The sequence below is a fragment of the Podarcis tiliguerta genome (genome assembly GCF_965153285.1).
Source record: "Podarcis tiliguerta genome assembly, chromosome: 10".
In the NCBI taxonomy this organism is placed as follows: domain Eukaryota; kingdom Metazoa; phylum Chordata; class Lepidosauria; order Squamata; family Lacertidae; genus Podarcis; species Podarcis tiliguerta.
Window position 1 is genome coordinate 53417682 of NC_139543.1, and position 24557 is coordinate 53442238.

Here is a 24557-nt window from a genome sequence, read left to right on the forward strand (position 1 = left end):
AGAGCTGAATGCAGCCCCCCAGGTCTCCCCATTTGGCCCCCGGGACTCTGCCCAGGCTATATACCTCCCCACAAACAACCCCTGACTGATGCTGTGCACCCTCCTCGACAGCTTTTGCCTGGCTAGACAATGTCTTTCAACTGCAATAATGCCTCTTCCTCAGATTGATGGATGGATGTGTACACAAACCTCTCTGGTCCTTGCATGGCTGAAATGTAGGTACAAAAGGTAAGAGCTACATGCCCTGCCCAACTTTTGTCTTGGCCGCTGGAAGGCTGCTCACAATGAAGATTCAGGACAGAAAAGAAAGTACGAGGACAAGGATGGCTACAAGCCATGATGGCTATGCTCCCCCTTCGTGGTCAGAGGCAGTAATGCTTCTGCATGCCAGTTTTAGAAACCACAGGAGTGGCGAGTGCTCTTGTGGGCACCTGAGTGCCTACTCTGAGTACAGGATGCTGAACAAGATGGCACATTGGCCTGATCCAGCAAGCTCACATTATGTTCTTACGCACAAGAGACTGTGGTCCTTGGGCTTTCTATGCACAATAAAGCAGGGTATTTTTGTTTCCAAATAAATGTTGTTGTTTTTAGAATAGACATATTCTAAAAAGGGGGAGGGAGGGAGAGAGAAGCCCTGTTCTGCTAGAAGAAATCCTAGGTTCTCATTTCAGGGCTTCTCATAAACTCCGCTAACTCAAATGACTTCTGCTGATTACCTCATGCCTATTTCCCTTGCATTTTATTTCCTTTTCCTCCACCAGGGATCGATGGTGAAATGAACCATTACTTCTCAGTAATGCTTGTCCCTCATGCTCCTCTGGAGAAGCAACTTGACAGCACAGTTGTCTGAGGCAGCCTCTTCCTTCTCATTATCCGTCTCACGCTTTCGTGGCTCCGGCTACTGAGCTCTTATTAACTGCTGGTTCTCTCATTTTATTTCACACTTCCTCTTTAACTGTCTTGTGAGCTCCACTCACCCCTTTAAACTGCTCTGAAGCCCTTTTCCTTTTATCTGGTTCTCTTGTGCATTATCAATACAGAGTGGTGGTCTTATTTTTTTGCCCCTTTTCAGAAGCTGGCACTTGCTCCATAAACTCTAAACCAGGGATGGGAGGGTGTGTGGCCCTTCAGATGTTGTTTGGCAAGTGGAAGTTGGAGCCAAAAAACATTTGGAGGACCAGCAGCTTCCCCATTACTGCTCTAAATATGTAAAACTGCCTTGAACAGAGTCAGACCATATGGTCCTTGTTGGGCCTGGGATTTTCCACCATGGCAACCTTAACTCACTGATGATTCTCCTGCCATCCCTTGTGGCCACAGGTTAGGCATGTTAGCAGAAGCAGCTGAAGAAAACAGACTAAATCCAGAAAACACAGGACCCGTCAAACTTTTAAACTAATAGGCTGAACAAAACTGCAGCAGTAAAAATGCTGTACCTAATAGTTTGCAGACCAAGTCCTTATATATGGCAGCAGAGCATACCGAGAGAGGCTTCTACCAGAATGAATCTGCTGCCCCTTATATACAGAATAAACCAAAGCTGGAGGAAATTCATTTTGCTCAATGCAACTGCTAAGCATGCAACATGCCCTGTCCTCATTACGACTCATGCAGGGATGTCAACTTGAATAAAATGGGGGGGGGGGGGAGGTACGCCCCATCCCAAATAATTGATCACATGACATGGCACATGCACACCTTTTGAATGGCAATGCCCATCAAGTTTGTTTTGGGAGGCGTCCTCCAAAATTTTTTTAGGGGGGCATGAAGAGACCTTGCCCCCTACCAGTTGACTCTTATAGACCCATGCTCTCTGGAAGCATCCCCATGTGACTCCTGCCACTGTATCTACTGACTGCATTAAAACTTTTAGAACAAATTAACCCTCAGCTTGCACTCTTTGGTTTAACTGACCTCCCCTTTCATTGTTGCTGCAAGAAGGACTGCATGTGGTCCAATCACAGCTGCCCAAATCTGATGTCACATGGACACCCCTGGACAGGAGTAACTTCATCTAGAAGCCAAGTCTCAAAGGTAGATGAGAAAAACTGGGAGGCAGAATGGAATCAAGAGGTCCTATAGAGAGAAGACAAAACAGGAGTGCCTCTGGTCCACGGGGTCACGAAGAGTCGGATGCGACTAAATGACTAAACAACAATAGAGGGAAGAGGACACTTGGTGTGAGGGGGTAAGAGGAGAGTGTCCATGGATTTTGCGGTGGAACTACTGTGAATCCAGCTGAAAAGCCTCAGCTTGGGGAAGAAGGCAGCAGGAGAGAAGGCCCAGTGAGGAAGCTGAGCTCCACTTCCTCATCTAAACCCTTCTCTAATGGCCTCAATGAGACTTTGAGGGATAAGAAGGACTCTTTGAAGAAACAGAGCCTCCCCCCCCCCCAATACCAAATCATGGACTTTCCTCCTTCAGCAAGCAGAACAACAGGTTAGGGGCAAGGAGAGAGAAGGTTCAGAATTATTAGTTGCACCTAGTATTAGTCCTACTCATAGCAGATCCATTGAAATTAGTAGGCATGACTGAAGTCCATTCATTTTAATGGGTCTTCTCTGAGTAGAACTAGCACTGGCAACCACCCTATATCTGTGACCATCTCTCTTTTCCTCTCTGATTGAATTCAAACAATTTCTGTGCAAGGTGGTACAAATCAGACCAGGGATCGCTTCCAAGTGCTTCCTGGCATCTCAGTGGTCCAAGTGTAAAGAAGATGCTATAGGCAAATGTTTGCTTAAAGCAAAAGTAATGCCTCTGGCTCTGCCATACTGTCATAATGTTAGGATGAAGTGATGGGGGAGGGAATGCAGACAGCAGAATGGTGAGAAAATGGAGGGAGACCTCTCTCTCTCTCAGTGTGTGTGTATTATGCATGATTTACAACACTTTCATCAATTAATAAACAATTCTACATTTGAATTGTCATAAAGCTCTTCTGAGAAAGGCCCTGTCTTACAGTTTCTATATTCACAACAAGGACTCGTTTTAGGTTCTGATTTGGTTGCTCTCTCCTCAAGCCCATACACTTGGGCCAGTGTTATGTGTCTGACTAGACATTTCCTTGCTTTGGGGCAATCGACCCTTTTATATCCCTCTACCTTAACTTGGTGCTTAGTCGAGGAGTCGTTCTTTCACATTGATTTTACATTTAAATGGAAATGTACCCAAAACACATTTAAGAGCATTGGCTTCAGCCCTTACACGGAATCGTTCAGCCCTGCATTGGCATTGTGAATCCATCTATTTCAGTAACAGGAGCAGAACAAAAGAAGAATATTTATCCGGGATAATGAAATATTTGATTAGCTGCATGAACCAATTAGGCCAAGCAGGGATGAAAGAACAGAATGTGCCTTTGTGGGATTCTTTATTTCACACAGATCAAACCTTTCTGTAACTGAACTAGCCACCCTTTTCTGGAGATAGGAACTGTATTACTTGATGGGGTGGGGGAAAGGATGGTTAGAGAGGGAGAGTGCCGGTTGCCCAAACCTCCAGGCCTCAGGGTCCTTTCCAACATAGGCTTCTCTAAATATATTCAGTTGAAGCAGACAGAAAATAGGGGGAAATGCATATCTTCTTAACAGTTAGGTAGCAATAAGAGATCTCTTTCAAAAATCCTAGGATTCAGGACATCAGAACCCACAGGCAGCTTTCAGGGTCCTGCTAAGGCCCACTAATAAAAATAATAATTTTATTATTTGTAGCCCGCCCTTCTGACTGGGTAGCCCCAGCCACTCCAGGCAGCTTCCAGCATCCCTTCCAGGTCCCTTGGCGCTGGACCTTAGTGTCTGGGCTGAATGATGGGAGTGGAGACACTCTTTCAGATATACAGGGCCAAGGCTGTTTAGGGCTTTAAAGATCAGACCAACACTTTGAATTCTGCTCGAAAATGTAAGGTTAAGGTAAAGGTAAAGGGACCCCTGAGCATTAGGTCCAGTCGTGGATGACTCTAGGGTTGCGGCGCTTATCTCGCTTTACTGGCCAAGGGAGCCGGCGTACAGCTTCCGGGTTATGTGGCCAGCATGACTAAGCCGCTTTCTGGCAAACCAAAGCAGCGCACAGAAACGCCGTTTACCTTCCCACCAGAGTGGTACCTATTTATCTACTTCCACTTTGACGTGCTTTTGAACTGCTCGGTTGGCAGGAGCAGAGACTGAGCAATGGATTCAAACCGCCAGCCTTCTGATTGGCAAACCCTAGGCTCTGTGGTTTAACCCACAGCGTTACCCGCGTCCCTTGCTTGAAAATGTACCGAGAGCCAATGTAGGTCTTTCAGGATTGGTGTTATGTGGTCCCACTGCTAATTTCTGGTTGGGGCTCGTTTCCAGTGTTCCAATTAGCACCTTCAGGTTTCTCATGATTTTCTGCCATAGGCCCATGGCTGCATTTAACTTTCAGAGGATGCTAAAATGTCATAGCCATCTTAGAAAGACATTCCTTCATGTGTGGAAGAAGATGGGGTGGGAGATGCCTCTCCCAATGTGTTTCCTGCCACTTGTGGTTCTTCAAAAGCCTTGTGCTAAAATGAATCAATGTAATAGTTAATCTAACCAATCAATTGACTAAAACCCCAGAACCCAATGGGACCACCTGTTGTAAGAGACGTGTGATGTGTGTCCCTCCATGCCATGGTTTGATTTGAAAGGTTATTACTGACTTGAAGTTCCTACCACATTAAGCTACCTTAGTGTACATCTCTGTGCACAGACAATCCACAACCACAACACGCCTGTGTGGTGATGGGTGAATGTGACCAATTTGACTTCTCTCGGTTTCTCATGTTTCCAATCTTAAGTTCAGTTCTTCACATTTCTACATCACTTTTTGATTTTCTTTTTAATGAAAAATCATCAGCATTTTAGTGCAAATGTCTCCTAATATTTATGTTTGTATGCAATTTTGCCCAACACATACATTTTTTGCAAATAAATTTACTGCATTATAATGCATTTCCACATGTTATTTTCTCCATAGTATGCATTTTTGCACACACCTGACCCTACTATATGCATTTCTGTACACATTACTTGGCTGGATAACTTCATCACAAAATTCAGAGAAGTGTGAATTTTGGTGATGGCTATGTTTTGGTTCTCACATTCTTCCAAAAAGTGGGAATTGGGTAGCTCCTCCTTTCAATGTGGATTGAATTCCCTGCCTTTCACTACTCCCATGTCTCCTCTCTTCTCCTGCCACTCTTACTTGAACTCTTGAAGTATGTAGGTGCAGGAATTCAATGCTGTGTTTTTATTTTAACCATGCTCCCCAGACAACATCTGAGTGTTCTGGCCTGGCTGGACTGTGTGGTTGAACACTAAAAACTCTTGCTCATCTGGATGTAGGATAAAGAGGACTGTGAGCACGCAGAAAGTCGTCTACTGTACGAAGGTGAAATTCCCATCAATGGCTCTGCTCCCTTTTGCCTCTGGCTCCACCCACTCATAGCATGTGGTCCTCAGAAAGTTGCCCATGAATGAATGTGGCTCTTGGCCAGAAAAATAGTCACCATCCCCATCCTAGCCTGTGGCCTGCCTTGCTTGTCTTTTGTCATTTGGACCTTTGTGCTTTAGCTTCCAGATCTTGCCCTCAGCCTTTCTCCTGCATAGGAACGTCCCTGTTTTCATTGTAAAATGTTGGAAGTTTTGTGAGAGCAAGGTTAGCCGCTGCTAGATAAGCTATGCTGGGCCTCATAACGACAACAACAAAAGTTTCGTTCTTACAACTTGCTGAGGAGGAGATGGGAAGCAGCACTCAGAATCGACTCAGGCCCTCCTTCTGACAAATCACAGCCACTTTGCCATAATGGGCTCTGAGGGTTCAAATAAACCCCCTTTTCAGAAAACTCCAGCTCCCCCTACTGGTTTAAGGCTGCATTCCCTGAAACAGCTTTGTTCACCAGGGACAGCCCTATAGGTCTAAAGTACAAGCACAACCTGTTTTCCTGTACTACTCTAGCACAGAATGACTTAATTGTCCTGAATGATCACCTCATACTGACCTATTGTGAGAAAAAGTGGAATTAGTAGTGGCTGGACGTTAAAACCTCTGGCAGCATGTGAACACAACAGACCTTCCATTAAAAGCATTTGTACTTGATCATCCATCCCTGAGCTATCAAATCGTGGTTCTGGCAGCTTTTCCCACCAGCCCATGCATTATTCTTTTGAATTAAATTTAAACACATCCTAACAAACATTGATGAATAGCTAAAGCTGCTGTTCCTGGATCATGAAAACGACCCCAAGAGCATCATTCCCCAGAAACAGGTTTTGCCAAGAGTCCTCCCGCTTTTTAAAGAATTGCCTTTACAGTTTCCTTTTACATCATTAGCACTGTGTAAATGATAAACACGACTGGCAGCTTGCAGTTCATGTGTTGCTTAGTTTTGTTTTTGTTTCATACCTGCTAATTACCCACCGTACTTCTAGCAATCGGGCACAAGAGGGAATTATCTAAGCAGATGAAGTTTGTCACGCGAGGATGAGCGAAGCCGTACAAGCAGACGTCTCCCCTTCCGAAAGAGATCATCAAGAGACATAGGAACTGTTTCCTGCTTTGCCCTTCCCAAAGTGAAAGCAAGATTTCTTGGGAGGACTCTCTGAAATGGTTCAGAGAAGAGTGAGGTCAGGGCTGAGCAGCTTCACTATCTGCAGTGTTCCCATAATGCTTTGGCAACAAAATGTTACAAATCAGGATTGGAGGCTTCTGCAACTTCCTAAACGGCCTCAGCCCAGTATACCTGATGGAGTGTCTCCACCCCCATCGTTCAGCCCAGACACTGAGGTCCAGCACCAAGGGCCTTCTGGCAGTTGCCTCCCTGCGAGAGGTGAGGCTACAGGGAACCAGGCAGAGGGCCTTCTCAGTAGTGGCACCCTCCCATCAGATGTCAAGGAAATAAACAACTATATGACTTTTAGAAGGCATGTGAAGGCAACCCTGTTTAGGAAAGTTTCTAATGTTTAATGTTCTATTGCTTTTTATTATTATCATTATTATCTGTTGGCTGGGATAATAATAATAATAATAATAATAATAATAATAATAATAATAATTCCATGGTAGGTGAATCCTCCTTAGGGAGATCAAACTACAAGCATCTATCTAGCCAAGGAAGGGGGAACCTTCGGCTCTTCAGGTGTTTTGGACTCCAACTCCCATCAGTACCAGATAGCATGGCAATAAGGATGATGGAAGTTGTCGTCCATATTGGGGGGGAGGTGTTTGTAGACTCCTCATCCCTGGTCTAGTCCATTATTGGGCTCTGACTACCAGCAGCTCTTCATGCTCTCAGACAGAGATATTTATAAGTACTTGCAACCTGATCCTTTTTTATATATACACCAGCAACTTAAAAGCAAGGCAAAGCTTACACCCACCAATGAGAACTTCCCCCAATTTTTCCCTCCCCGTTGATAATTTATGGATGCAGTTTCTTTTCCCATAGAGACTAGTTGACCAAAAAGAAAAGACCCAGGATGTCTTTTTGGCACAGCACACCATCCTTTTCTCAGCCAGTGTGGTGTAGTGATTAAGAGCAGTGGACTCGTAATCTGGTGAACTGGGTTCGCGTCTCCGCTCCTCCACATGCAGCTACTGGGTGACCTTGGGATAGTCACACTTCTTTGAAGTCTCTCAGCCCCACTCACCTCACAGAGTGTTTGTCGTGGGGGAGGAAGGGAAAGGGAAAGGATACTGTTAGCCACTTTGAGACTCCTTCGGGTAGTGATAAAGCGGGATATCAAATCCAAACTCCTCCTCCATCTCCTTCTCCATCTCCTTCTCCTTCTCCTCCACCTCCTCCTCCTCCTCCACAAAAAAAGGGATGGTTTGTTGCTGTGAAGTCATGTTGGGCTAGTGCAGGAGTTCTGTGCATATCCCCGCAATGAAATAATCTCTCTCCTTTGCGCAATATGTTACAACACTTAGGTAAATGATTCAAGAAGCTCACAAGCAGGTGGGCATCAAAGGGTAAGAGGAAACACTGTGGTAACCAAGCCAATTCTTCCTGGCATTAAGGTACTTGCTCAAAAGCCTATCCCACTGGAAGTAATGTGGTGCATTTAAATGTGCATCTAGCTGCAGGTGCCATTCCTCTGCGTCACATGACTTTCAGTGGGATGCACATGAGTGAGCATCTCAATGCCAGGGAACATGCAACCCACTTGCCTTACCCAAAAGGGCAAATTTCTTCTCCAGCAACAGATTGCAAGAATGATGACCATGAACAGATGTGTCAACATGATCACAAGACTGGATGCAGCGGAGGTTTGTGTGAATATGTTGCCTTTCTCCATTGCAGGGAATATCAATCTTTGTGGGAAATTCAGCAGAGGGCTGCTCCCAAATGCAGCGCTATTCGAGGCTACCTTTTTGCTGCCAAGCAATTGAACAGTGGAACATATGCCTTAGGGTCCAATATGGGATCGTCTCACCTTGAAATGAGATTTATCATAAGAGGCATGCCTGGTTTCACAGTCTAATGTGGATATATCGGAAGGTGGCTGAACTTTCCTCAAGACTCGAGCCATTGACACCATTCATCCCCAGGTCTTGCATATATACAGAGTGAATGGAAGCAATCATTGGACTCTGTAATTGCCTCTCCCTGTTGTGGACAAAATCTGGATATTGTTGATATGTGGGTGGGCTAAAAGACTTTGATCTTTGTCCATTCCAGTCTGAAGTGACTTGCTCCATAAGCAAATCAGAACTTAGTTGCCTTCTAGCTTTGCACTTCCCAAACGTTCCAATGCAAAGGTAATTTTTTTTGGGGGGGGGGGGAGGTAGAAAAAGTATACTTGAAAACAAGTATTTTGAGAAAGAAAAATATCAATGCCTGTTCTGAGAAAGAACACATTTTAAAATATTTTTAATGAGCATTTAAATGTGATTTCCTGCAAAAAAAACCAACAACAGAACTTTTTCTTTTAATGCCACAGATAAATGAGTCAAAAGGTATGGAATGGACTAAAGGGTGAAGGGAAAATGCTATGGGCTGGAGGTAGAGTGATTCACCATTTCCCAGGTGGGACCACAAAATCTAGAAAGCGTGGAATATAGGGGGAATCAGTCTTTTTGACCCAGTGGGCACATAGGCAACCTCACTTCTCACAGGAAGCGAACTGCCAGAAGGCCCTTGGAGCTGGACCTCCGTGTCCGGGCTGAACGATAAAGGTGGACACACTCCTTCAGGTATACAAGACCGAGGCTGTTTAGGGCTTTGAAGGTCAACACCAGCACTTTGAATTGTGCTCGGAAACGTACTGGGAGCCAATGTAGGTCTTTCAGGACTGGTGTCATATGGTCTCGGCGGCCGCTCCCAGTCACCAGTCTAGCTGCCGCATAGGGCTGCATATGTAAGTAACAGCACCTTGAACTTGGCCCAGTAACAGCTTGATAGCCAATGCCAATCCTGCAAGGATGGTGACTTTTTGCACCTTTCCTGAATTCAGAACAGATGGAAGTGTGGGTGTCCAATCCTGGCATCTAATGAAACGTGGGCATGTTTGATAGGGCATGTTCAGTGCCTGAGAGGCAAAGCAAGTGCAAACAAGCAGTGAGCAGGAAGAACAAACAGTCCCTCATGCATTGCGGATTCTTGAGGAAATATTTACAGAAACCTTTCATGGGCAACGTAGGAGGTACCAGTGGGTACATTTGTGCCCACATTGGTGACCCCTCATGCAAGATTTGTCAAATGATGCTTGGGGAGTGCAGTGTACATAACGGATTCTTCTTCACAGATGACTATAGTGTCATAATGGGGCTTTTCAGGGACGCTGTTACATCATCATCTCATGGCCATACAATTAGCTTTATTGCAATCAACATCTTTATGTATTAAAATATGTCCTCTAACGCCGAAGAAGTTAGCACTTTATTCTCCCCGATACTGGGCTTCCCTTCACAGTAGTGCACATCAATAGCAATTATGTGACTTTTCAGCGAGAAGGCAACCAGCAGGAGACACTTAAAAGTGCCAAATGACATTTTCAAACACATTTCATGGTGAGAATTGCTTCTTCCCTTGTCGGATTAGAGACAGAGTCCTTTTACTTTCTTTTCAATATGAACTTAAAGCCTTTGCTTTTGAAGACTGGAGGCTCGTTTATGCACTGCTTTTGTCTTGGGCTGAAATCAGAGCGGCGAAAGTCAGTTCCCCCATTTCAGTCTGCATAACATTTATTTGGGAGTGCACTGTCCTCCAGCTGCCCCCATCTCCATAGGGTGGGCAGTTGGAGGGTGGGTAGAGAAGAGATGGGGCACGTGTGGATCTCCAGATGTTGTCAGAGTCCTCTGCCCATCAGTCCCAGCAGGCAAGGCCAATGGAAAGGGATGGTGGGAGTTGTAGTATAGCAACATCTGGAGAACTGCAGGTTATGCATTCCTGGGGTAGAGGACTGTTTCTTGGTGCAATTTCTCAATTTGAATCTATACATATACAGTAGTATATGTAAATTGTATTCAAATCTCTGCTGTCTTTTGTTCTTTCTTTTGATGATGCATAACCCCTTTTCTGTAGGTGCATCAGCACCCCCCCCCCGCATGCCAGAGTATTAAGGGAGTTCTCTCTATTTTAAATGAAAGGTTTTATTATTATTAAAGCTTTAAAAGGGAAAAAAAAGAGCAATGTACTAAAGTTAACATAAAAACTGAAAAAGAGAAAAGAAAGAAGAAAGAAGAAATGAAAAGAAAAAGATTTCTTTTTAAAATAATTTTAATAATTTTTTATTAGGTTTTACATTTTTATCATATTGCAACATATCAGATCATCAAACTCAATAATATACATTCCCCCATTTTTGCCCCCCCTCCCAACTTCCCTCAACTTCTTCTTCTGGTGTCCCCCCCCCCATATTGACCCCCCCCGCTTGCTTTCAGGTATCTTCATATGGTATCTCTATATTAATTGTTATTGCCTCTTATCCGTCTATCCTCATCTTTATAGTTTTTATACTTATTCTTTTGTTAATTGTAAGTGTTTACTCAAACACATTTTTTTCTCTTTTTTTTCTTTGAAAAGAAAAAGATTTCTGATTCTCTGTCAGCTACAGTATCTATAAAGGTAAAGGTAAAGGGACCCCTGATCATTAGGTCCAGTCGTGGCCGACTCTGTGGTTGCGGCACTCATCTCATTTTATTGGCCAAGGGAGCCGGCGTACAGCTTCCGGGTCATGTGGCCAGCAGGATTAAACTGCTTCTGGAAAACCAGAGCAGTGCATGGAAACGCCATTTACCTTCTCGCCAGAGTGGTACCTATTTATCTACTTGCACTTTGATGTGCTTTTGAACTGCTAGGTTGGCAGGAGCAGGGACCGAGCAATGGGAGCTCACCCCGTCACGGGGATTCAAACCGCCAACCTTCTGATTGGCAAGCCCTAGGCTCTGTGGTTTAGACCACAGCGCCACCCACGTCCCATACAGTATTTCTACTTATGAAAAAGATGTGCCTGTTTAATCATGCATTCTTTAACTTGTTCCTCTTCCATTTCAAATTTCAGCCAGTGTTTATACATTTTTGATATAACATGTTCATCATCATTGCACAATTGCATTTCAAAATCCATCTTACTTTGTTCCATGCCCCATATTTTAATCCAACTTAAATCTCTCTACTAGTTGTAAATAAGAAAACCACTGAAACTTGTGACCTCCCATTACTAATTGTTCCATTCATTTATTTATTTTTGTCATCTCCTTGATGCAACTCTAATAACTCTTGATAGGCTAATCATTTCTCTTTTCCTGCCACCATTTTCTTTATAAAGCTTCTATAGAAATCCGTTGGGGAGTGCTAAGCACTCTCAAGCCTTCCTCAACCTGTTGCCCTCTGAATATTGTTGGACTTATCCCTGACCATTGCTTCCTTTGGCTGCTGGGTATGTGGGAACTGGGCACCCAATAGCACAAAGGCAGCAGCAAATTGGGAAAGGCTGAGCTTATCTTTTGACCAGTGGGATTAAAGTCATATTGGAGAAGTGGGGACTATCAGCGGCAAAACAGCATTAGAGAAAAGGGTGAAGAAGTTTATATCTCAACCTGCCCCCTAACTCTACACTAGCTGACCAAGCTGGTGCCCTCTAGATATTTAAAACTACAAGTCCCATCACGCCCAAGCAGCACACGTCTACTCAGAGAAAAGTCCTATTAAGTTCAGTGCGACTTATTACCAGAAATGTGGGTTTTGCATTGCAACCTGATAATGTGGTCTGCCCACATTCACTACAGCAAAAATTGGAGAAGGGGGAACTGCAGCAACAGAAATGCTGTGGAATCCAGATGCCATGGTTAGCATAAAAGCTGATAACTGAATAGCATGCGGCTGTTTCAACACAAACAGCTAAAAATGCCTTTGAGCTTCTCATAGGTTAATGCTTTTAGGCGGAACAGAATGCAGAAGAGACACATTTTAAAATCAAAAGCACCTTCTTTTTAAGAAATTCAGTCCCCCCCCCGCCCTATTTGCAAATAGGCTTTTCATGCTACATGCACAGGACCATGATCTAGAATCACCTTATACTTTGCTCTTTGTTTTGGGGGTTTTGCTGGTATTAGAAATTGCTGTTTATTATTGATACATTTACATTGTGTTTTAAAAGCTTTTAAAAATCTGTTTTGCTTAGGACTCAATATAAACCACTTGGCTTGTTCATAATAACAGTGTTCATAAATGGTGAAAAAATGGATCCCACTTCTATTTATTGGTGGGGGGGCAGTTGTTGTGAACCTCTTCTTATTGTTCTGAAGCTTCTATAAAGTTAAGGTGGGGAAAGTATGCCATAAGTCAGGCAGGGCCAATTTTTTGACAATTCTTGTATTCTTGGCAAAATCAGCATATTTGATGCAGCCAAAGTAATCATTCTTTTTCTCTCCTTAATACACATACAAAAACAACAACCTTAATATTCACAGTGTTTCAACATTCTTCAGTAGGGCTGTACAAGCAATTTGTCTGAATCCCAAACTGCACTGCACTGTTTATTTTAACCATTTGTGCTGAGTCTGGATTGGGCTGAGGTAGTGACAGATCACTACAGAGAGCCTTGAGTGGACCCAAATCAATTTGTAGCCACTTATGCCAATCCATTGGATGCGGGTGGCGCTGTGGGTAAAAGCCTCAGCGCCTAGGGCTTGCCGATCGAAAGGTCGGCGGTTCGAATCCCTGCGGCGGGGTGCGCTCCCGTCGTTCGGTCCCAGCGCCTGCCAACCTAGCAGTTCGAAAGCACCCCCGGGTGCAAGTAGATAAATAGGGACCGCTTACTAGCGGGAAGGTAAACGGCGTTTCCGTGTGCGGCTCTGGCTCGCCAGAGCAGCGATGTCACGCTGGCCACGTGACCCGGAAGTGTCTTCGGACAGCGCTGGCCCCCGGCCTCTTTGAGTGAGATGGGCGCACAACCCTAGAGTCTGTCAAGACTGGCCCGTACGGGCAGGGGTACCTTTACCTTTATGCCAATCCATTATGAGAAAACCACATACCCTCCAAGTGTCCCTATTTCCCAGGGATAGTCCCAGAATTACGAAAGCCACAGGTGCCAACTCCTAGGGGCTGAGGTGTGTCTTCAGCCCTCTCAATAAATTTTATAGGGGGACTCAGCACCCCCAATACTGAAGGGGCTGAGGGTGGAGCTGAGAGTAGCACAGCATCAGTGACAAACGTCTCCTGAGCATGAGAGAGGAGGAGCTGTGGCCATTGAAGCTGCACAGCATTGGGCTCCATGCTTAGCCTCCTGCCCACAATGTTGTGCTTCTGTCGCCACCTCCTGCCACTGCTGCCGCTGGTGCAAGGTCTGCTAGACCACTGCTGCCGCTGCCAACACAAGGCCTCCCAGGCTGCTAGAAGAACCTCCGACTTTGTATCAAATCTGGGGGACATTTCTTGGAACTCATATTCTAGCTTCCTAATAAGATCCTTGTTCTCCTTGTACGTGAATGTGCTTTATTCTATTAGCAGTAAACTATGAGTACAAACAGTGGTTTATTTAGTCGCTCTGGAGCATCTTACCTATATATTGTTTGCATATACCATGTATTGCCTTCTGATATATCACCCGCCTCTTAATTCCCAGAATGCAGAAACGGCAAGAACAGAGTCGTGTATTTACAGCTGTCCTCTTCGCGTTTATTTTCCTGCTAGCAGCCGTGAGCACTACCGAGGCAGGGAAAAAAGAAAAGCCAGGTAAGGATGCTATTGCTTGTTACGAGTGATTTCGAAAAGTGGGGAAGTTTTCACTTTCCTTGTCTCTTTTATACATGTGTTGGTATACAAAGTGTTTTCTTCCCCCTCCCTTTCCCCCTACCTTGACTAGTTGGGGAAATGTTGGGAGGAAGAATTCAACATCTTGCTGTGTTGGTCGTTCCATCATCACAAGCATTTCAGCTTGCCAGATGGAATGATATGCTTCCCTCCACATCCTGTTCTGGGGTTCTCCTGTCCCCCCCAAGCCAGTTTTAGGGGGCACGAGGAGAAGAAGAATGTCCTACTGCCGAATTCTGTGTGCAAGCTTCCTCTGATTTCACTCAGGTGAATCCTGCCCATTGTCATTAACACCACCACCTTTTGGGGGAGGGGCATATCAGTCATCTCGGGATGCGGGTGGCACTGTGGGTTAAACCACAGAGCATAGGACTTGCCAATACGAAGGTTGGCGGTTTGAATCCCCACGACGGGGTGAGCTCCCGTTGCTTGGTCCCTGCTCCTGCCAAACTAGCAGTTCGAAAGCACGTCAAGTACAAGTAGATAAATAGGTACCGCTCTGGTGGGAAGGTAAACAGCATTTCCGTGCGCTGCTCTGGTTCGCCAGAAGTGGCTTAGTCATGCTGGCCACATGACCCGTAAGCTGTACGCCGGCTCCCTCGGCCAATAAACGAGATCAGCGCTGCAACCTGAGAGTCGGCCATGACTGGACCTAATGGTCAGGGGTCCCTTTACCTTTACCTTTATCAGTCACCTAAAACACTTTGTAGGTGCATCAGTACATCACAGCCATGGAGATGGTGGATGGACAGCAATTGCAGTCTAGGGCTAGAGTGCTGGACTGCCACCCCACTCCTATGTATGAAGAAAATATGGACATATTTGTCCATTTCATCCCTCCAGGTTTCTCATTTTCCCAATCTTAAATTAAGTTCTTAATAACAATAATACCCTGCCCATCTGGCTGGGTTTCCCCATTCACTCTGGGCGGCTTACAACATATCTAAAAACATCGTCAAAACATCAAGGATTAAAAACCTCCTGATACAGGGCTGCCTTCAGATGTCTTCTAAAAGTTCTATAGTTCTTTATCTCCTTGACATCGGAAGGAAGGGTGTTTCACAGGGAGGGCACCACTACTGAGAACTATTTCTGCAACCATTTGCATTTTTCTGCTATATATAAATAAAATCCTCATGAATATTTGTTGGTACTTTGGCCCGAATTTCCCCCCATAAACCTCTGTTCAAACTTCAGCTACGTTGGGGGAAGCCTTTCCATAGGGTTTGCATGACACTTTCAGGAGTGTCATCACAGCAACCCAGGCACAAGGCTCCATCGGGCATGCAGTTTCCCATGCATCCTATATATCTTACTTGGATATCGAAGTTCTGATAGTGAGGCATCGCCATTGTGAGGCCTTGCTACCACCAGGGTTTTGTTTCATTTTAAGTGTGGGGGTTATAGGAAATGGGATTCGGGAGACCTCAAGGAGTGGTCACCCTCTGATGACATCACCTGGAGAGTGATTTCTCATTAGCTCAGAATGGAGGCCAAATTAATTCATGCTTGGATTGAAATGAGCCCAAATTAATGAACTTTGGCTGAGCCCACTGCAAATTGAGTCACATATCTCTATTCATGGTAAGGTAAAGGTAAAGGTACCCCTGCCCGTACGGGCCAGTCTTGCCAGACTCTAGGGTTGTGGCCCATCTCACTCAAAGAGGCCAGGGGCCAGCGCTGTCCGAAGACACTTCCGGGTCATGTGGCCAGCGTGACATCGCTGCTCTGGCGAGCCAGAGCCGCACACGGAAACGCCGTTTACCTTCCCACTAGTAAGCGGTCCCTATTTATCTACTTGCACCCGGGAGTGCTTTTGAACTGCTAGGTTGGCAGGCACTGGGACCGAACGACGGGAGCGCACCCCGCCACGGGGATTCGAACCGCTGACCTTTTGATCGGCAAGCCCTAGGCGCTGAGGCTTTAACCCACAGCACCACCCGTGTCCCCTATTCATGGTAGTGGTTATCATTTGGTCACATTACTTATGCTGTGGGATGAAAATGTCTTGTTTGGTTCTCAGGATTCATTCGAAGGATAGGAAAACTACTCAGGCTTTTCAGGTCCTGTGCCTCTTTCAAAATTTGCCTTGTGCCTCATTCAAAAGCTTATGGCAAATATTAGGGTTTTATTGGGCAGGCTCCTCAACTCTCTCTTCTCCCAGGGGACAGATTCAACTGATGTGAGAATGTCAAGCACTTAGTGCTTTGTTATGAAATACAAAGAAACCATTAACTTTTTTTTTGACAAAGTGACTAGGGACTTGCTGAAGTGACAAGTTGCTGATGCTGTGTTTCATTGTAAATGGCAATGGAGGAATTGAATGCAGCAGAATCTGACATCCCTGGAGTCATTGGCTTACAGCAAGGAAGAAATATAGCATCATATCTTCAAAACTGTCTGACTCAGGAAGGTCTTAGAATGGCTGCATCGCTACGTGAGGGAGGGGAAAAACTTTTGAGAAAGAAAGGGTTGCTGAACCCCAAGATCAGTTAATTTTAGCAAAGAGCTAGCTCTGATCTTACACAGTTTGATCATATATAAGTGGTTAAGCAGGGGAATCTCAAACTTGCCTCAAGGTTTGTATTAAGTAGAGTACAGCAAGGATGCAGTTACCCAGTGGCGTAGCACAGGGGCGGCTGCCCCAGGCACAAAATTGTTAGGGGTACAAAATTTTGACACTCAATGTTGCCTCAATACAGCTGCGTGCTTCCATCACTAGGCTCTGTTGAAAACAACTTCTCCATGCAAACCAGGAAGTGACATCTCCAGATAATGGAACAACTCTGCTTTTCTTATCTCTGCTGCTGTGATCACTGAGTGATGCAAATGCCGTTAGGCAGTTGAATGCCTATGTGTACTCCATCCATTTCCTCCCCCTCCACCTGGCACGGCCATGGTTGCTGGCAAAACCACTCCCGATTTCAGGAGGGGGGGGTGTTGCGGGCTCACGACCCCATCCACACTCTCGCGGGGCTGGCCCTAGCCCCGCGGGACTCTCCGAGATTCCCGTCCACATTATTATTCATTAGCGGCTGCGCCAGCCAATCGGCTGGCGATAGGGGCGGGCCTACCTGAGGGCACTTAAGGTCAGGGCAGCCCAGGCTCGCCCCTTTCCTCTCTTGGTAGCAGCAGCGGTTTTCCCACCCACCCTTTAGGTTAGCTTCGGACCTTGCTATGGGCTTCGGCTGGTCACCGTAAGGGGCCTGGTAGGAGTTTTTCCATTTGGCTAATTGGCTGAATTTTGAAGCCACTTGGTTTTTTCGCCTACCTCGTAGCAAACGTCACAACTCCTGGGTTTTGGCGGTTAGACATTGGCCGGGGTATTGTTATGCAAATGAGGTTGGGGGGGGAGGATCGCCATCACCTCCCCCAATGCATGAAGGGTAGTTCGGTAAAGGACTCCGGGGGGCGTCGCCTCGTCCGAAACCTACGGAGGCTAGGGCCTAAAGCGCGCCCCCGAGCGGTAACCCCTCGGGGAGCGCCTAGGGATGTGTGAGGGGGCAGGAATAGACACGCAACCCACGCTACACCACTACAGTCACCTCCCGTCCCAAGCAGTCAGTCCACACGAGTTACTTTAGGTGCACCCTGACCTTTATTTTCTTCTGAGTTGTGTTCCTTGTGGTTCTTTCCAGAGAAGAAGGTGAAAAAATCTGACTGTGGAGAATGGCAATGGAGCGTTTGTGTCCCTACTAGTGGAGACTGTGGGCTGGGGACCCGTGAGGGCACCCGGACTGGAGTTGATTGTAAGCAAACAATGAAGACGCAAAGGTGTAAGATCCCCTGCAACTGGAAAAAGCAATTTGGAGGTAATGTGTACAGGGTTGAGATTAACCATTATGCTAAGTATGAGTACATACCTTGAACCATTTGTTAGATTAGGCGTTGCCAACGTTTCTGAGCCAGAGGGCACCTTTGGAATTTTGGAGAAGTGCCGTGGGCACCGGCCACAAAGTGGCCACCATGTGATGACATATCAGGAAAAGGAAGTTGTGGAGGCGTCATAGGACAAAAGTGAGTTTTCAAGCTCCATTCATTTCTCCAAAAGTTCAAAAAAGAATCAGAGTGATTTTATTTTTTTAAGATGGCCATGTCAGACTGAGTAGGTTAATTAGCTCATCAAAGTCTTTGGGAGAACAGGAAATTTTGAGCAACAGGAAGTCAGTTTGATGAGACAGTTAAATGATAAAGCAATGGTGAAAAGTAATTAGGAGCAACATTCTGTTGCCTTCATTTGCTGGAGATTTGAGCATATCATCCTACTAAATTAGGCATTTCTTTTCCATTAGGATTACGATTTGTGGAGCGTTTATTTTTCTGATGCAGGGTGAAAGGAAAACCTAGTGAAAATGCAATATCCCACAAGGCAATTTTCTGTAGTAAAACATAAGTAAAGGCAGACAGGTGGGCAGAGAGATAATTCATTTGGTTTCATGATCATGTTGAAAAATTCTGGGCATAAGGAATTCACTTTTTGCATTTGTGTGCTGGTGTGACTTGAGAAGTTCTGCAGCTCCCCAGACGAATGTGCAGAGTGAAATATAGTTACCCTTTGGATTTTGCACCTCTCCAAATTCTGTAATGCAGATTTTGGCTTCAAAAAACCAAAGTCCCCTGGGAAGAGGGATTGATTGCTAAGCTCCTTTGGGAATGGTGGCTCTTGTGAGGGGAACACAGTTTCCCTAACAACTCTCAGAACCCTTAATGAACTACAGCTCCCAGAATTCTTTAGGGGGAAAGCCATGGCTGTTTAAAGTTGTATCCTAGGCGTTTAAATGCATGGTGTAAATGTGGCCTCAGTGTGTGGCCCTAGATTCCAGCAACATCTGGAGCGCTAAAGGCTCCCCATCCCTGGTATAAAAGAGGTTGGCCCTAGATGACCTAACATAAATATTAGCAAAAGTAACTGGAACAAAAAAGCAATACTATTCTTGCCCTGTTTGGGAAGGAAGCTACCCTGCATACAAGGATGTTCAAGTAACCATATTTTGTTCTTACCTTTCAACTGCTGATAATAAAATATTATGTGCTTACTTTTTTTTTTTGCAGCGGAGTGTAAATACCAGTTCCAGGCATGGGGAGAGTGTGACCTAAACACTGCCTTGAAGACTCGAACTGGGAACCTCAAGCGAGCCCTACACAATGCAGACTGCCAGAAGACGGTCACCATCTCAAAGCCCTGTGGGAAGCTTACCAAACCCAAACCTCAAGGTAACACACATTTGAAAATCGTTGATGTAGAGTCTTTCCCATCATTCCATCATTGCTCTTGGTCTCTTTGAACTCTTGCCTTGGCAGGGAAGGGCCATAGCTCAGTGGCTTGCAGTACAGATAGCCCTAGTTTCAGTCTTCAGCATCTCTAGTTAAAAGGACAGGTCAGCAGGGGCACAGGCCTGTTTGAGAGCTGACTAGAGTTTCGCAGACTGTGTAAGCAGGAACAAAAAACTCAGACCACAAAAGGGAAATGGACAACTCAGTTTTACTGAGTGCAAAGCAATGAACATGCCCATAAAGCCATCATGCAACCATTCAAAACAAACATCCACAAGGCTTCAGCCACAAGAGGGAATATAATTACCATTTAGAGATGGCTCCCTGCAAGCTAAAACACACCTCCAGGAAAGAGTAATCTTCAAGAGAAGACTTTTCTGACCAGTCCAGGCCAACATTTCCCCAATGGAACAGATAGACAGTCCTGCATTGTGTTCTCCAGGGGCAATTGTCAATGCCTCATATTCAACTGGCAGGACTGGAGCTATTTGTGTCAGATGTTGAATAATTTCCCCTCTTTTTTCCTACACCCCACACTTGCAACAATTGGCTGATAACTTCATGGTACCCTTGCATGGTTTCATTAGCTACCACCCACAAAGCATGAAACCTCAATCAGATGTATTGATAAGCATCAGTCTGAAGGAGGAAGGGTGGAACCAAAAGATGGAATCAAGCCATCTCTTTACATTGGCATCTTCCTCTGCCTTTTCTGTTTTTGACAGAATCCTTCAGCATCCCTTGCTGCAGCTCCCATTATCGCATCACCCTCTAGCCAGGTTGAACTAAAGACGACCAATGAAATGACTGGCTATGGCATCCCTTTAGAATAGATCTTGTCAATGCATCTTATATTGTCTGAAAGAAACTACTGATAAATGAGATCTAGGATTTATAGACAATTGACTGAAAGTAAGGTTTGCCACCATAAAACGCTTAGAGGTTTTGTTACAATCAAGAGGTATATAATACATAAATAAGTTAAGAAAGGGATCACCTCATTTGGCTGTGAAGGATAGGGAGTGTTGCCTTAAAGATAAAACTAAGCCATTTTGTCAAGGTCTAAGAAGAAAGGCAAGCTGTTGAAAAAAGTTGTAGAAAGATTCTTTTTGTTTTGTAGGTCCCCAAATGACAAATGTTCTGATAAGATAAATCTGTGTGCTTGGTTTACACTTGAGCTATATTTAGGGTGATCTTATAATAAGAAGGGCATTATCTGTCCTTCCCCTTCTTGTCTTTTAAATTAAAAACCTATTTATTCTGCCCTGAAACTTCTATAAACACTGAAGCAGTTCTAGTTTATGGTTTGGAATCCTCCCCTCCACTTCTACTTTTCCTTTCTTTTTATTCCTTCTTCCTAAACCAAGTCTACTTCCTTACCCTTCCTAGTGGTTGATTTTTGACTTTGACTCTGCAGCCAGGAACACGTTTCTGTTTGCCGTTTAACTGTAATATACAATGCCCAGGTATTGTTAGACACTTATTACTGTAATGATGTTTATGATGCTGCTGCTGAGGAGGAGGAGGATTTTGGACAGCTTCAGAAAAGTGAAAAATGTGAAGGAATAATTTACCATGTAAGCCCCAGAACACAGAGATCTGCATGCTCAACCACAGGCATACATGTGTCAATCCCAGATAAATAAGGTTGTTTTTTAAAAAGGAGAAGTTCTAATTAATTGGGTCTTTTAATGAACTCTGCAGCTGTAACAAGTGCTGTGTGCACAGGGGAACTGATAGCAAGAACTGAATCTGTGAAATGTACCACTGTGTCTAAGACAAGGAATTGTGTGCCCATCACAAAAGGTGCGCTGCATGGATGCTTGTTTACTGGTTCAGAGTTCCTGCTGCCACCTGAAAAACAGGAGAGCCTAATCAAATATCGCAGTTTTCTTTTGGTCTACTTGCTCTGGATAATGAGACGGATGCAGGATAGAAAACAAAGGAGGCAGGAGCCCTTTAAAGCTGTGTGTCTCAAACATTTTACCTTCAGGGAAGACTTCATGCTGACGTTTTGTCTCTGTACTGCAGAAGATTTGAGGAAGAGTGGGGGAAGGAATCATCATGACTCCATGCAAACCAAGAGTAGAAGCTAGAAAATACCCACCACTGTTCCTTAGCTGTACATTGAGGGAACATAGTTCAGTTGGTAGAGCATGAGATTCTTAATCTCAGGGTTGTGGGTTCAAGCCCCACCTTGGGCAAAAGATTCCTGCATAGCAGGGGGTTGGACTGGATGACCCTTGTGGTCCCTTCCAACTCTACAATTCTATGATTCTATACATATCCTGCTGGATTGGGCGAATGGTCCAACTAGTCCAGCATCCTGTTCTTGCAGTGGTCAACCAGATGCCTGTAGGAAGCCCACAAGCGGGACATGAGTACAACATTGCAACTTCCAGCAGCTGGCTTTAAGAGGCGTGCTATCTCTGATAGAAAAGATATGGCATAGATATTGTGGCTAGTAGCCATTGATAGCTATATCTTCAATTAATTTGCCTAATCCTCCTTTAAGGCCATTCAAGTTGGTGTCCATCATTACATCCCATGGGAGCGATTGTTGGACTATGTGCTGTGTGAAGATCATTGATTCCTGTTCAGTGTTGACATGTGAGCCACAAAAAAATGTAGGAACATAGGAAGCTGTCTTCTACCGAGTTGGACTATCAGTCCATCTAACTCAGTATCGTTCACACTGATTACACCAACTAACTCTCCGGGTTTCTGACCAGTGACATCCCCAGCCGTACCTGGCAACGCTGGAGAGGGAATCTGGGATCTTCTGCATGCAAAACATTTGCTCTAGACAGAGAGGATAAGAAGACCTCTGAAGACGGTTTGGGAAATTCGCTCACCAGGGGAAGATGGTTTGAGCATTTTACACTGATCTTTGCTCAACTGCACTGGCTGCCAATTAGTTTCCAGGCCCAATTCAAAGTGCTAGTTTTGATCTATAAAGACTGAAATGGCTCAGGACCACAATACCTTAAGCACAACCTCTTTCCATAAGAACCCACCTGGACCCTGCAACCATCACCTAAGGCCCTTCTCCATGTGCCTCCTCCATGAGTGGTCCAGGGGGTGTAAGCACAAGAATGAGCCTTTCCTTCAGTGGCTCCCTATCTGTGGAACGCTCTCCCCAGGGAGGCTGACCTGGTGCCTTCATTATTTATTTTTAGCTGCCAGGCAAAAGTGTTTCTGTTTAACCAGACCTTTGGCTTTGACTGATTAACATTCTGTGTCCTTTTAAAGTGTTTGCAGGAGAGAGGTCATTGGTTTGTTTTTGTTCTTCTTTTTATCATGTATTTTGTGTTCTCATTTTGTAGTTTTGTGTTGTGAACTGCCCCGTGATCTTTGGGAGAAGGGTGTTATACCAATCCAATAAATAAAATTAAAAGTTAGATAAATGAAACATCATTTCCTTGCAATTAACATTGGTGCTCAATTTATAGTCTCCATGCCAATAGATTTAGAGCAGCACCGAAGTGGTGCAGAATTTTATATTATTGCCAATACTGCAAACAGTAGAATAGCAATTACCGGTATATTATGCAACACAAGGTGGTTTTATACAGATGTGGTGGCAGTAAAGTTTTGTTTTGCTTTTGTTTTCGTTTTAAAGTTGAAATATAGTAATTAAGAGAATGTGTTGAATGCTTCTATACCATATACAGTCATACCTTGGGTTACAGACGCTTCAGGTTGCGTTTTTTCAGATTACGAACCTGCCGAAACCCAGAAATACCGGAACAGGTTTCTTCCGGGTTTCGGCGGTTGCATTTGTGCTTTGCGCATGTGCAGAAGTTCCGAATTGCAACCTGTGCGTACGCAGACTGCACAGGTGGCGAACACTGCGGGTTGCAAATGTGCATCCATCACAGCTCACGTTAATCATCTGGTCTGTTTGCTGTAAGAAATGTGTTCCAGAAAGTCAGCAAATGGTAGTTTCAGATCTATTAGTGTCTCACAAACACTGGAAAATAGTTACGATGCCACAAAGCAAAAAAGGTATCACTATTGTTAAATTAATAAGTACCACCTAAAATACAATTTTTTAAAAATTCCCTTGGATACAGAGTGTTAATGGGGCTCTGCTCATGAGGTTTTTTAAAACCACCAGTATAAGACAGTCCTTCTAGATATTCCATTGACAAAGGCAATAAACACAGGGTGGGGACAGTGATGGGCTGCAACCTTTCTGTTCGACGCTTTCATTGATGCCTGAAATGGGTGTCCATGCAAGCACCTCCTTCCAGATGTGCAGTTGTGTACAGAGAGTGGAAGGTGAGTCCAGATTCTCCACCCCCATCGTTCAGCCCAGACACCGGGGTCCAGAGCTGAGGGCCTTCTGGCGGCTCCCTCCCTGCAAGAATAGAAGTTACAGGGATCCAGGCAGAGGGCCTTCTTGGTAGTGGTGCCTGCCCTGTGGAACACCTCCCATCAGATGTCAAGGAGATAAACAACTATCTGACTTTTAGAAGACATCATTCTGGGGAACCTGCAATGCAGAAGTCTCAGCTGAAGCATCAATTCTTAATTCATTAATTGCATTTATGGCTCATCTTTCTTCCTTGGAACTCAAGGCAGAGTCCCCAGGTGGTCTCCCATCTAGGCAGTGACCAGACCTTGACCAACAATGCTGTGGCATGTTTGTTTTATTGTGGGCCTTCAAGCTGTGTCCTGGGAGATTTTTTTCTGGTGACTGCTGCTTCCCAGAGATCCCCTTCTGTGGCTGCTCCTTGGCGCCCGATAGAGTCCATCTGGACAGATGTGACTTGAAAGGCTTTTCCATGGAGGGGAAGCAGCTGAATGGGCAATTTCATCACACGTTGCCATGTCTCTGGTCCTAATTCCACCTCTAGGTGTCCCTCTTTTTTGCAGCTTGTGTCGACCGGGTGTTGCTACTGCTGTGGCCTGCAGTGCCACCTTCTGCCAGCAGGTGCTGCTGTTTCCTGACAAGTGTCTTTCCATCAGGGTTCCAAAAACCCAAAGATGAAGCAGCCCACATTTAAACAAA

The 24557-nt window shown here is 44.9% G+C and overlaps 1 protein-coding gene across 1 annotated transcript in view; it reads left to right on the plus strand.

Moving 5' to 3' along the window:
* The window catches only part of PTN (pleiotrophin), an 86091-nt gene that overhangs the window by 50404 nt on the left and 11130 nt on the right, over window positions 1-24557 (plus strand). The window contains exons 2-4 of the mRNA XM_083401582.1: window positions 14079-14188; window positions 17905-18078; window positions 19319-19480. Of these exons, the coding sequence (XP_083257708.1) occupies window positions 14080-14188; window positions 17905-18078; window positions 19319-19480 (445 nt within the window). The 5' untranslated portion in view covers window position 14079. The remainder of the gene's footprint in view (window positions 1-14078; window positions 14189-17904; window positions 18079-19318; window positions 19481-24557) is intronic.